General features: G+C 54.7%; 1 protein-coding gene across 1 annotated transcript; it reads left to right on the top strand.

Annotated features, from left to right (window-relative positions):
* The first annotated feature begins 5,420 nt into the window (after positions 1-5,420).
* Positions 5,421-12,697, top strand: SCAMP5 (secretory carrier membrane protein 5). The gene is made up of 7 exons (XM_021547236.2): positions 5,421-5,531; positions 7,074-7,150; positions 7,423-7,551; positions 9,239-9,395; positions 10,047-10,148; positions 10,308-10,425; positions 10,514-12,697. Exons 2-7 carry the CDS (start codon positions 7,144-7,146, stop codon positions 10,706-10,708), a joined length of 708 nt encoding a protein of 235 aa, XP_021402911.1. The 5' UTR covers positions 5,421-5,531; positions 7,074-7,143; the 3' UTR covers positions 10,709-12,697.
* The last annotated feature ends 593 nt before the right edge of the window (positions 12,698-13,290 follow it).

Below are 13,290 nucleotides of genomic sequence, written 5' to 3'. Positions count from 1 at the left end.
GTACTTCAGGAAGTACTTCGGAGTCTGAGCTCGACCCTTGTTAGCCATGAGAGAAGCCACAGGAACCCGCAGCCAGGAGAAAGCCTGGCAGATGGCATCGCAGGCGAGCGTGCATCGAGTGTGCCAGGGCTCTGCTCCCCCCAGCACCCTGCTGCCTCAGCCCCGGCTTTGCCAGCAGGAAAACCTCTCAATTCCCAAAGCTCCGAGGAGCAGATGCCATGGCAGAGCTGGTTTTCATGGGCAATTTCTCTCCCTCTCTCCCGCTCCTCCTCCTTCCCCATCCCTCCCTCTCCCTGCAGCTCTCCCAGTCCCTGTCCCTCATTCATCCCCAATGTGGAGCTGCCCACTGCGGGCTCACCATTATATATACTGGCAACAAATCCCAGAAAATCCCTGCTGCAGGCTAGGAGATGTCCCCTTCCTGCCCCCAATCCCTTCCCAGAGCAGAGGCGATGTCCCTGCCCCAGGCTGGCCTTCTGCCCGCCCCTGTCACCTGCCTGTCCCCTCCCGCCCCGCTGGCCGGGGGATCATTGCACAGTGGAAAGACATGTGAGTATTGACTTGCAGTCAAATCTTATCGGCCTCTGGAGGCCCCTGGATTGGTTTCACTTCTAGCAGGGCTTGAAAAAAAAAACATAAATAAATAAATAAATAAATCATAAAATCGATCCATGTCTGCAAAGGTGAAGGCAGGATGTGGCTGTCACATCCTATCTGGGGAGAATCCCTCATCCCTGTGGTCCCCAAAGCAGCTTTCTATGTATACCACTGCCTAAATGGGGATGGATTTGGGACACCCCCTGATCCAACCACTGGACTGGGGTCTGGGTGGGTCTGTGGGATGGGATGGGATGGGATGGGATGGGACCCTCCATCCACAAGCAGTGTGCTGGAAAACCCCTGTAGATGCGGAGCATTGTTTCCCAATCCATCTAACCCTCCCTGAGGCGCCTTGGGCACAGAGGGAAACTGAGGCAGGGCAAGCAACACTCCTAGGCTCACCCCCAGCACCAGATCCAGGCTTTGAGCATTCCCAAGTCCCTTCTGATGCTCTGCAGTAGTGGGCAAACCTGTTCCCTGTGCTCCCACCATGGATTCCCCACTCCTACAAGACAAAACAATGACATTTCTCCATCTTTCCATTTGCCAACAAATCATGGAATCCATGCAGAAGGCACTTGGCTCTTTCTTTGGGCAGGCAGGGATGGATTAAGCCCCTCAGGGAAATTCCTGCCTTCAAAATGTGCTAAACCCCTAGGGAAATAATCGGGAAGGATTTCAGTGACTGAGAAATCCCTCAGGGTCATTATCCAGGGAGCCTGGGAGGGTTACATGGATGTGGAGAGCTGACAGCTCCAGGGCTCTGGGCAAGCCACGTGAATCCCTGGTGCTGGCTGAACCACCCAGCCCTTCTTTCCTGGCCCAGAACCAGCTCCTGCCTCCCGTGGCCCATTTTCCATGGCACCATGGCGCTTCCCCACCATCAGATGATGGAAGCAGCAGCAGCTTCTCCCCCCCTCCATCTCTAATTGCTGCTTAATGAACTCTGCTTATCGCAGCCTCCGAAATGGAGGCGGGAGAGGTGCAATCACAGAAAGGCTTCCAGAGGGTGCATTCCCCCCAAGGCCAAGGCTGTGCTGGGAGCAGGGGGGCATTAATGACAGGGGCTTATTTTCCCTCTGCAGCGCTTAAAATGTAAATGAAATTCATTATTAGCAACTCCGTTGCTAATTACCATCTGAAGCTATTCATTAGCCTGTCAGCTTATTTGTTGGAGGACAACAGTGTGGATGGGTTACTCCAAGCCAAGGAATAGCTGAAATGAGCTCAGTAGGGTGGGAAAGGAAAAGCAGAGATGGGGGGACAAAGGCACAGACAGCTCCAGCCGTGGGGAATCAGGGAAACAAAAGCTGGAAAAGAGGATGGGGAGTCCTTTAAAATGGAGAAGAAGCAAATGGGGAAGGCAGGAGTGATGAAAAAATAAGAGTAAAAGAATTACATGCTGAGTATTGTCTGTCTGCCCTCCTTGAGCAGCCACTCTGGTTACAGTGGGACCCACACCCAGAGAGTGTTTTCTGGTTCCCCTTTCCCATTACAGTTTCTCTCTGAGCATTCCAGTGCCATCCCAACCCCATGCCAGAGGATTTCCAAATCCCTGTGGGACCCTCTTGCCTGGTCCCAACCCCACAGGAGGTGTGAGCTTGGAAGAGCTGTTTGGGAGAGCAGCCAAGAGGAGAGCTTGTGGTGACAGGAATGGAGAGGGCTGCTGGATGCAGCACAGAGCCCAGACAGACCTGGAAAAGTGGGGAAAAAACCCCAGAAACATATTCCTAATGGAGATCAGAGCAGGTGGAGAGGAGCAGTAACCTGAGCCCCTGTCCTCCACCTGCCCTCTCCATATTTTCTTTCATGCAAGGTGGCCCTGGTTGGGAAGAGGACGGAAAGTGGGAGCATCCGATACAAGGAAAGTCTCGGTGCCATCGCCCATCTCTGCGTCACATCGGCGCAGCTCAGGTCTCAGCCTCTCATCACGTTGCACTCGGCAGCGGGCTGATGCCAGGGCACATTGCAACCCTGGCAAAAGGGGTGCACAGGCACCTCCAGGATGCCACAGCTGCAGGGATCCCCTGCCCTCATCCCAGTCAGGGTCCAGAGCTGCTGCTTCCCAGCAGCAGCCCCCTGAGGATACAGCCCAGGGCGCAGGGGCTGTGCCAAGATGCCAGAGGAACCCTAGGAGCACCCTAGGGTGGCACCAGCTCTCTGCTGAGTTCTTATCCCTGCCATAAGCAGAAAATTACAGAGCTCAAGATAATCCTCATTTTGAATAACCCAACGGTAAAAGAAAAGGGAAAAATCCCTTTCATAAGACAAATCCCTTTGCAGAGCTCCAGCATAATAAGAAGAGGGATGTTGTAAGGACCCTGAGGACATTAATAAACCTGAATGTTCCTCACCAACCCCATCTAGGACTCCAACCCCCTGTGCCCACGGCCCAGGAGCTCTTTTTAAGCTCAACCCAGGGGTCTCAGTCCTAGTCTCAGCTATGTCAGGACTGGTTTCTGGGTCAGCTGCAGCTGGTCTGGACTCCAACCTACCGACTGACACTAAACTGGACCTGTGGATTGATTTCCTTGTTTTTGAATCTGTTTGCTTGCTGAGACTTTGCTGCTTGATGCAGCCTTTTCTTTGGGCCTGCCTTTCCTGCCCAGCCTGCCCTGCTCAGGGAGTGTGGGATGGACAGGGAGGCTCTTCCACCTGTTATCCCTTGGCTCTCCAGGCATCCCTGTGAAGCAGGGGAGAACATATCCATTTGATTCCTGAATATCCCTGACTGGAAAACCTGCAGGCAGGCAAAAATGTGGCAGTGCCAAGGGCAAGGATCAGCTCTGTATGTGACCATTCCCAAAGCCTCAGTGGGATGGGAGGGTGCTGAGGCAGCAGAGATGCAGGTGGGGAGGAAATTCAGGTGAGAGAAAGCTGGAGAGAAAGAAATAAGGGACAAGAATTCAGCCCCAAATATCCAGTGTGCTCAGTGTCCACAGGCAGAGCCAGAGCAGCTCTCCAAGGCGCTGAGCATCTCCAGTGCTTGGCGGGAGTGGGAATCCATGATCCCAATCCCACCCCTTCCTTCCTTCCCCGCTGCTGGGCAGGGCATGGAGATGTGCAGGGGTCCCTGTTCTCTCAGGGGGACAGCTCAGGGTCCAGAAAGGGGTCAGAGTGGACAGCTGGGCCCCCTGCTATGGGGTCATCTGTGGCATGCTGGTTTTCCTGCTTCCCTCTATTTTACCATCTGTGGAGCAGGCATTTTCCCTCTTTCTGCCAGGTTTCCTTCCTTGCATGCCCACAGCAATGCTGTTCCCCTGCTGAAGGGGTTTGGCCACCAGGGCTCACTGGTGTAAAGAGATTTTGCTGCTTCCTTGCCCAGCTGTTCTCATCTTCCCGTGGTGGGATGTTGTCCTTACTGCCCCTCCATGACCCTTGAGGGTGGATGCTGGGAAGGGAAGATGATTTAGCTGTCAAATAAAGAAATTTTCACAACACTTCACTGATATTCTCACAAGCACTAAGGCAGGAGGTCCAAGTGGTGTGCACAGAACTCTGTGACACTGAGAACAAGGGACACAGCCTATGGAGCACTCAGCTGGTTTGGGACTTACATCCCTTTTAGGAGCTTCTGAACCTTGTCCCGTCTGTGAATCAGTCCAGTCCCTTCCCCTGCCCTCCACATCCCAACCTTGGCATCACTGGCAAAAGCAATCAACGTCTTCTGCCCTTCACACGAGCCATTAATTAATTACTGCTTCCAGAATGAAGCACATCAGGGCATGGGCATGGCGTACCCCAAGCTTGGCCCTGCTGGTTTCCCATTGCCTCCTGGATAGAGGGAGCCTGTGTACCCTGCCAGGGCTGACCCCAGGGCCCCTGCCCTTCTACCCACACAGTGCTTGCCATGCCCTGGGTAGGGATCATGCACTCCTGCCCCATAGAACCCCCATCCCTATAAAGCCCCTCAAGCCCACTCCCACCCCTATAGAGCCCCCACTCCTGTAAAGCCCCCCAAGCCCCATAGAGCACTCCTAGTGCCATGAAGCCCCCAGCCCTATAAAGCCCCCCAAGCCCCATAGAGCATTCCCAGCCCTATAAAGCCCCTCAAAGCCCATATAGCAGTCCCAACTCCATGAAGCCCCCAGCCCTGTAAAGGCCACCAAGCCCCATAGAGCTCTCCCAGCTCCATGGAACCCTCAGCTCTATAAAGCCCCCCAAGCCCCACAGAGCATTCCCAGCCCCATAGAGCACTCCCAGCCCTACAGAGCCCCCCAAGCCCCACAGAGCACTCCCAGCCCCACAGAGCACTCCCAGCCCTACAGAGCACTCCCAGCCCCATAGAGCACTCCCAGCCCCACAGAGCACTCCCAGCCCCATAGAGCACTCCCAGCCCCATGGAGCCCCCAGCCCTACAGAGCCCCCCAAGCCCCACAGAGCACTCCCAGCCCCACAGAGCACTCCCAGCCCCATGAAGCCCCCAGCCCTACAGAGCCCCCCAAGCCCCACAGAGCACTCCCAGCCCCACAGAGCACTCCTATCCCCACAGAGCTCCCAGCCCCACAGAGCCCCCCAAGCCCCACAGAGCTCCCAGCCCCACAGAGCCCCCCAAGCTCCACAGAGCACTCCCAGCCCTACAGAGCACTCCCAGCCCCATGGGGCCCCCAGCCCTATAGAGTCCCCCCAGCCCTACAGAGCACTCCCAGCCCCACAGAGGACTCCCAGCGCCATGGAGCCCCCAGCCCTACAGAGCCCCCCGGCAAAGGCCCCGCCCCTTCCCCTCGGCCCCGCCCCTCCATCCGGCGGCATCAGGACCCTGGACAGCGGCGGGCGCTCTCGCGAGATCCCGGCGCTGCCCATAGCCCGGGTGGCGGCGGCGCCGCAGTCTCGCGAGAGCGCGGTCGCTGCGGCAGGAGCAGCACCGGGCGGGCGGGCGGCCGCCGCCACCCGCCGGGGACCGGAGGGGACGGGACGGGTCACGCCACGTGGTGAGTCCCGGGAGTGTGGCCAGGGGAAACGCCGCGGCGTGAGGGCGCTGGATGCTCCCCCCTGGGGGGCTGACTGCCCTTTGCACCGACCTCCCGCTCTGCACCCCGCTTGCGGGGTGGGGGGGGGATGCGCGGCGTGGGGGCAGCCGCGGTGACCCTGCACACGCGTGGGTGCACCGGGGACCGAGCGGGGGTTGGGCCGCCCTTCTCCCGGATCCAGGCCGCTGCTGGGAGACTGCTTTTGGTGGGGATGCGTGGGGCATGCAGCCCTTCACGCGTGGAAATGCACGGGCAGCGATGCACGGCGAGGCCGAGCCCTGCCTGCCCTCCCCAAACCCACCCCACGCACCAGAAGTGTTTCTTCTCGCTGCCACCACCTATGCGATCCCCCGTCCTTTTTCCATCCACTCCACCATATTCCTAATTTTGCAAAAACACCCCAGCCGAATTTCTGGCTGTCCCGGTGCTTTCGCCCCACGGTGGCGCGGGTGTGGGGCCGGGGGTGCCTGGCCGTGTGTCCCCGCTCCCGACACGCGTGGGTAGGGGCGGCCGGGCGGACGTCACCGCGCCCGAGGGGCTCGTATTTATAGCGCTGGCGGGATGGAAGCATCCGGGGGCTGCCGGCCGATGCCGGGGACGGCGAGCCCTGGGGAGTGCGAAAAGACCCCCAGAGACAGCCCCCCATCCTCCCGGGAGCCCCCGGCACCAACTGCCGGGACCCCGCGTCCTGGGAAATGTGTTGGCCACAGCCAGCTCTGCCTGGATAGCTGGGAAAGGGCAAAACCTGCAGGCAGGTGGGGATACGCCATCTTCACCCTTCTCTTTAAAACCTCAGGTATTAACTTTTGGCTTTAATTTTGGCCATAATTTTCACTTCTGGCACAGAGCTGAGCATGGAATGGTCTGGGAAGGTCCTGGGATGCCGAGCTCCCCCCTTTCCCACCTGCATGCTCTGGAATGAGGTGCCAAATGACATGAGTAATTGTTAAGCCAGGCACTCGAGTGACTCATTAGTGACAATCGCCACTGATTTATTTTTTTTTCCAGCTGGTTTCTCTGCTCTGATTTTCTGCTCCCTTTTTTGCCTTGTTTTTGGTTTCGGCTTGCAGAGATGGCAGCTACAAGGCAGCCAGGTAGACCCCTGTGCTGAAATTCAGCAAAAAATAACAATAATAGATTTTTTTAAAAGAATTATTTTGGGGCCAGGTGATGAACTTGAGGGTTTCAAACTGCCCACAGCCACCTCCTTTCCCTGCTGCCCTACCTGGCCCTCTCCTGGATGTAGGTCAGTTACGAGTGGGAGGCCCCACATCACTGGATCCTCCCGTAATCTTCTGCCTTAACTGGTACATAAGCCTGAGCCAGAGGAGCCAGGATTTATCACACTGCCAAGCAGGTGCCAGCCTGGATGTGTGATAGTCCAGAGTGTCACAGAAGTGAAGCCAGCTGCTGTCCTTGAGTTGTTTGGGAACGGGGGGAAGGTGAAGGCTTTTGCAGATGTCCCTGACCACTTCAATCTTTTTTTCTCTCATTCTCCTCCAGCTTTGCTAAAGCTCCCACGTTTTTCCCAAGTATTTTTCCTGAGGAGCAGAGAGGCTGAGCGTGTGCCAGCATGGCAGGTACAGGGGGCTCTGGAGATCATCGTGGGCTCTACTGGCCATAATGTCACCTCGTTAGTCACCAGTGGGGTGGTGGGTGTCCATGGCTGCAGGATCCATGTGGCCAGTGAGGGCTGAATTTGATCCTTTTGGGTGGATTGGTTGTTGCAGTTTCCATGGGAAATCCTTAACTCCTGTGTAAAATTTGTCTACTCTTGGGGGTTATTTAGGAAGCCTCTTGCTTTTCATTCAGCTCTGGGCAATGCCTGACACCAGTGAAATTTTTTTTGCAGAAAAGGTGAACAACTTCCCTCCCCTGCCCAAATTCATCCCCCTGAAGCCATGTTTCTACCAGGACTTCGATGCGGAGATCCCACCGCAGCACCGGACCATGGCCAAGCGGCTTTACTACCTCTGGATGTGTGAGTGGCTGCGTGGGAATGGCTCCAGTGGGATTTGTTTGCCTCTCCAAAGGCTGCTCCTCTGGGAGCAGCCAGCTGAAAGGGCAGGGCAAGGTCAGGGGAAGCCCTTCTCCCCCTCCAGGCCTTGGTGTCTCCTGTTAAAATTCAGGAATGAGAGGTGGGTTACAGCATCCCATGGATCCCAGCCCTTCCAGCCTCCAGGATGGAGCTGTGGAGCTGCCTCAGTGTCCCAGAGTCACTGGTGATGATGTTGATGTTCTGCTGTAAGAAGGAGATGGCTCAGACTGGAGGGCTGGTGTGCCTGCTCCCCAAAACATGGAGCTTGAGGCTTCCCAGAGCTTGCCTGTTCCTCTTGCATGCCTCTGTGTGCCGTGCTGTGCTAACAGAGCTGTCACCAGCTTCCAGCTCTTCCAGCTATCCTGGATCTCTCTTCTTCACCAAACGTGGGCAGGGAACAGAGCCAGAGGGACAGGTCACACCCCAGCATAGGCGGAAACGTGCACAGCTCCGGGCAAGCTGGCACAGCATTTCATTTCTTTCTAGAAGAACTCAGTTCCCTTATCAGGCATTTCCCCTGAACTTTGGAAGCATCAGTGCCCAGGGAGTACCTTGTGCTTTAGGGGCAGGTCAGGAAGAGCTGAGCTAACACCACAGAGGTTGTGTGTTCCTGCTTTTGCCATGGCACCAGGCTGGCATCCCTGGGGCTGTGTCCCATCAGGGAGGTGACCCTGGGGTAGCTCCATCATGTCAGGAGGGTCCACTTGTTTAAGGCATGGGAGGAAAAGAGCTGTGCTTCCCCTGGGAAGCTCTCTTGGGGGTGTTCAGTTCCCTCCCCATCCCAAACAGGATGTTCTTCCTCTTAATGTAACAGAGCTTGGTCCTTGCTCCTCAGCACCAGCACCAGCTCTTAGAGCCAGTCACTGTCCCTTGTGTTTTGCCTCTGGAGCTCCTCTCTGGGGCATTTTCTCCCCACCAGCCCCTCAGACACCCAGCACAGAGTGGCTGGAAGGTCCCTTCATGTCTTTTAGGGCAGCTGAGCTCCTTCCCTTGCCAGCTGCAGCTCTCAGGCAGGCGGTGGTGGGAGGGCTTTCGCTCTCGTCGAAATAATGAATCATTCTCCGAAGTCGGAGGCGTCAGAATGCAGCTGAGCCTTCTCTGCTTTGTCCTGTGTCTGCCGAGCTGGGATGCATAGTCAGAGCCCTTGTGTGGCCTGATCCCAAGCTGGGGTGGGCGAGGGAAATGTGTCACCCCCTGAACTGGCGAGGCGGGGTCCGGAGTTCAGGATTTAGGCTCTCAGTGGTGCTCGGGGAGCACAAGCTCCTTTAGCAAAGATGTACCTGGAGCAAGCAAAAAACTTCACCACAATTCCTCCAGTTTCCTTCCCTTAGTGGAAATGTATCCTGGCTGGATAAGAGCGGGAGGATACAACTGCTGCCAATCTTCAGGGCCCAGGAACTGCTTCGAGAATTACAACTCTGAGTGATACATTGATTTTCCTCCTGTTACACACCTGAGGCCTGACCCCCTTCTTTCCAGCCAGCCTGGGAATGTGCTCTCAGCTTAATTTAAGGGAAGTCCATCTAGGGCAGGGCTCCGAGGCCACATCCCTGGGGTCGGGCTCCTTGGTGTCTCAGTGCCACCCTTGCGTCCGTGCTACTCTGCTCTGTGTGTGTGTGTGTGTTTGCAGTGAACAGCATCACCTTGGCGGTGAATCTCGTGGGCTGCCTCGCGTGGCTCATTGGAGGCGGCGGAGCTGTAAATTTTGGACTGGCAATTCTCTGGCTCATTCTCTTTACGCCCTGCTCCTATGTCTGCTGGTTTAGACCTATTTACAAAGCTTTCAAGTAAGTGGTCGCACCTGAGCCTGGCTTCTTTTTGCCTTGTTTTCCTTCATAAACGGTCAGTGTTTAGCTTAGGGCATTGCCTGACTAACTGGGGGAATTAATTTTTGTGCAGCCCTTTAGCTTTACTTTCGAACCTTCAAAACCAGAGTGTTTGGGATTTCCTGGGGGCCAAACCCCCCATCAGGTGATGTAAGGACACTTTCCTTGTCCCTCTGTGCAGTGGTGGGGGACAGGTGGTGAGGATGCAGCTGGGGTGCCACTTTCCCTCTCATCCCTGAGGCATCTTTTATATTGTTCCATGAATCCTTGAGGTGTTTGTACAGATTACCCATGGTGGTGAGGTCAGTCCCCAAATCTAGAGAACTAGGGGTGTACTTATTCCCCATGTGGGGTGGTGTGAGCTGAGCTGTGTCCCAACATTGATGTCCTCAAGCCTAGCTCACTGAGCCATAGGGAGGGTCTGGTGCCCTGTGGCTTTCCCAGGTAGCCCTTGACCACCTCTATCCTCTTGCAGTTTCTCCTTTGCCTTTAATTTTGCTTTTCATCACCCTCCTGCTAAATCATGGCCAGGTCTGATACGCTGGAGCATCTCCCTTCCCTTGGAGTGCAGCAGGGATGGAGGTGCAGGAGTGACTGAACATTCTCTTGCAGGACAGACAGTTCCTTCAGCTTCATGGCCTTCTTCTTCACCTTCATGGCCCAGCTGGTGATCAGCATCATCCAGGCAGTGGGCATCCCTGGATGGGGGGTCTGGTAAGGAAAATGCTGCTGTGTTGGGTACAAGGGTGGTCACTGTGGTGTTTTAGCATCTTTGCTGGTTCTCTCCTTGGGGAAGATGGTTTGAGGAGTTGGGAGGGTTCTGGCAGTAGGGGAGAGCTGGTGAATGAACCAGTTGTTTCCATCTCCTTGCAGTGGCTGGATTGCAGCGATTTCCTTCTTTGGGACCAACGTGGGCTCGGCTGTGGTGATGCTGATCCCCACTGTGCTCTTCACAGCCATGGCAGTCTTCTCCTTCATTGCCCTCACCATGGTACGGCAGGAAAAACAGGGGTTCCACATCGCTTTGGGTGCCCCTCCTGCCACCCCAGGCGCTCAGCCCCTCTGGCTTTTCCCTGCAGGTGCACAAGTTTTACCGGGGCAGCGGCGGGAGCTTCAGCAAAGCGCAGGAGGAGTGGACCACGGGGGCCTGGAAGAATCCCCACGTGCAGCAGGCGGCCCAGAACGCGGCCATGGGGGCGGCGCAGGGCGCCATGATGCAGCACGAGACGCAGTACTCGGCCACCCCCAACTACACCTACTCCAACGAGATGTGAGCAGCAGCAGGACTCTGTCCTCGGGAGGAAGAGCTGGGGGGGAAAAAGGGAGGAGGAAGCCTGAGCCGAGTTTCTGCAGCTGTCTCAGAAAGTCAGAGTGTACCATAATGGTGGTTCTTTTCCCGTCTTTGTAACGAGATCTTTTGGGATTTTTTTCTTTCCTTTTTTCTTTTTTTCTGTTTTTCTTGTCTTGAGCTCTTCTTTTCTCCTTTCTTTTTCATTCTGAAGAGGCCGTGAGTTGACCTGCAGGGCTCTTGTTGTGTGTGGTAGTCAGTGTCCGTTCACGTGTCTTCTTTTACCCTGTGGAATAGTGTACGGTGGTGGTTTTTTTAATTACTGTGGTGGTAGGTGTATGTTAGAACTTCATCAGCCAAAAGCCCCCCCATGCCCCCAAAAAGGGAAAAAGAGCAACCAGCACCCATCTTCCCTCTTGGAATAAGCCCCGAACTTTGGGTTTTTGATGTGTGTGAGTTTTCTCTTTCAGTTGGTAGTGTCCAGCCACTTGACACTGTCTCAGCAAGGGCAAGCAATCCTGGGAATTCTCCTTTTTTCTTTTGCTTTTTAACTAGCAGGTGGCTGGCTGATTTAGGATTAAAAAAAAAAAAACAAAAAAAAAAGAAAAAGGGGAAAAAAATATAAGAAACCCTCAATCCTGCTGTTGATATGCTGGAAGCCAAGAGATTCCTAATCTACACCCTGGCTCAGGATCTACAACTTCTCTCAGTGTGTGGTGTTGTAAGTGAGTAGTTTACACTTCGATGTGGAGGACCAGTGTGTGTGTGTGTGCACGTGTGTGTGTGTGTTGGGGAGCAAGGACAGGTTTTCCCTGTGGGATACAACCATCCCATTACAGATTCTGCATCCTGAGTCTGTTTTTTTTTAAGGCTTCTGTTTTGAAAAGCAGCTGTAAAAGCCACAGAGCGTTCCTCAGAGGACCTATGCCTGGGCAAGGCTGCGGGTCAAATCTTGCCACCCCGTATCCCAGGACATCCAAGCAGTCTCCCTGCTCATGGAAATAGCCAGGCCAAGATTTGTTCCCGTTAGCTTTGGAGGTTTGTGCTAATTTAATTCTCTTAAGGAGACCTCCAGGCTGGAGGGAAGGACTCCTGCTCACTTGTGCTCCTAAAAAGCCTGGTGAGATGTGGCTGTGTGTTTTCCTGGTGCAGAAATCCCTTTCAAGCCCAAATCCTTGCCCAATTTGGGGATGTCGGACATTAAATAATGATCCTGCACCCTAGCAGGAGGCAGCTGAGCTCAGACCAACACTTCCTGGGGAAAGTGACTGGCACACCCTGGAAAAGATTATGAATGGGAGCATAAATGGGATGGATGCTGCAGGGCAGGAGTAGGGAAAGCTACTTCTCTGAGATGCTTTTCAACTCTAAATGCACTTTAAATAAGCCAAATTTTTCTCCAAGTCCTCGAAAAGCAGCCCAAACAGAATCCAATCCAGCCTTTGGCTCCAGTATCTCCTGCCTGGCACAGGGAAGGAGCTCAGTGTGCCACCAGCCAGGACTGTGCAAGTCCCAGGCCCCCTATCTGTCCCCTCCAGTGATGCTTGGATGTGACCCCTACCCCTGAGAATCACCCCAAAAAGGACCTTCTCTTCTCCAGCAAAGCACACCAAGACTAGTTTCTTTTTTAAGGGTGTCACTCCAGTCATTCTGCAATAGGCAGTCGTCTCTTGACCAGACTAAAATGCAGCTACTGATAAAATGCCTGTCTGTGTGTGTGTGTGTATATATATTTATGTATAAAATGTCAGGAGAAAAGTAATCCTTCGCTAAGCCTATTATGTACTTAATCAGGTTTAAATATTGTGCAATCCATTTCTAGCTCGCCTAAAACTTAACTCTGCCAAACCACGTGCTCTGTCATCCGTGTCTGAGAAATGATGGATTAAGTGACTTCACCTCTTGCATTGACAATAAGATGCATCAATAATAACTGTAACGAGCTGTAACTAACAGACATTGCTTCAGCACCTAACCCTCCTCTCCAATGTGTCTCCTGAGTGTGTGAGCGCTGAAATGTCCCCGTGGCTCCAGCCAGGTGGGAAACTCAACCCCTTGTTCTCACCTTGGTTATTTGTAAGCTGTCCCTGCTCCAGGTGGGGCTGATGCAGGTGTGATCAAAGCGTGGTGGTGCTCCCGAAGCCCACGGGGTGGGAGAGATGGGGTGTTCCTGCAAGAGGCAAGAGGCCTCCCATAGAACACAACAGGGCTTCTCCTGAGGTCTCCTTGTCACCTTCTATGTCCTGCAGGCGGCAGAGCACTGCTCTCTCTGCCTCTTCTGTCCTTGCTGCTTGTTCGTAACAAGTATCAGTGGGATGTCCAAAAAACTGCAAAGGGCTGGGCACCACGTGCTGCCCCTGATCTGTTGTGCCTGCATAATCATGGAATGGTTTGTCTGGGAAGGGACCTTACAGCTCTTCCAGCAGGGACATGTTCCGCTGTCCCAGGCTGCTCCAAGCCCCATCCAGCCCGGCCCTGGACACTTCCAGGGATCCAGGGGCAGCCGCAGCTGCTCTGGAAAACCTGTGCCAGGGCACAATTCCTTCCCACTATCCCACCTAACTCTGC

The sequence above is a fragment of the Lonchura striata genome, chromosome 11 (assembly GCF_046129695.1).
Source record: "Lonchura striata isolate bLonStr1 chromosome 11, bLonStr1.mat, whole genome shotgun sequence".
In the NCBI taxonomy this organism is placed as follows: Eukaryota; Metazoa; Chordata; class Aves; order Passeriformes; family Estrildidae; genus Lonchura; species Lonchura striata.
Note: the sequence above shows the minus strand (reverse complement) of the source record. Positions and strands in the feature narration are given on the sequence as shown.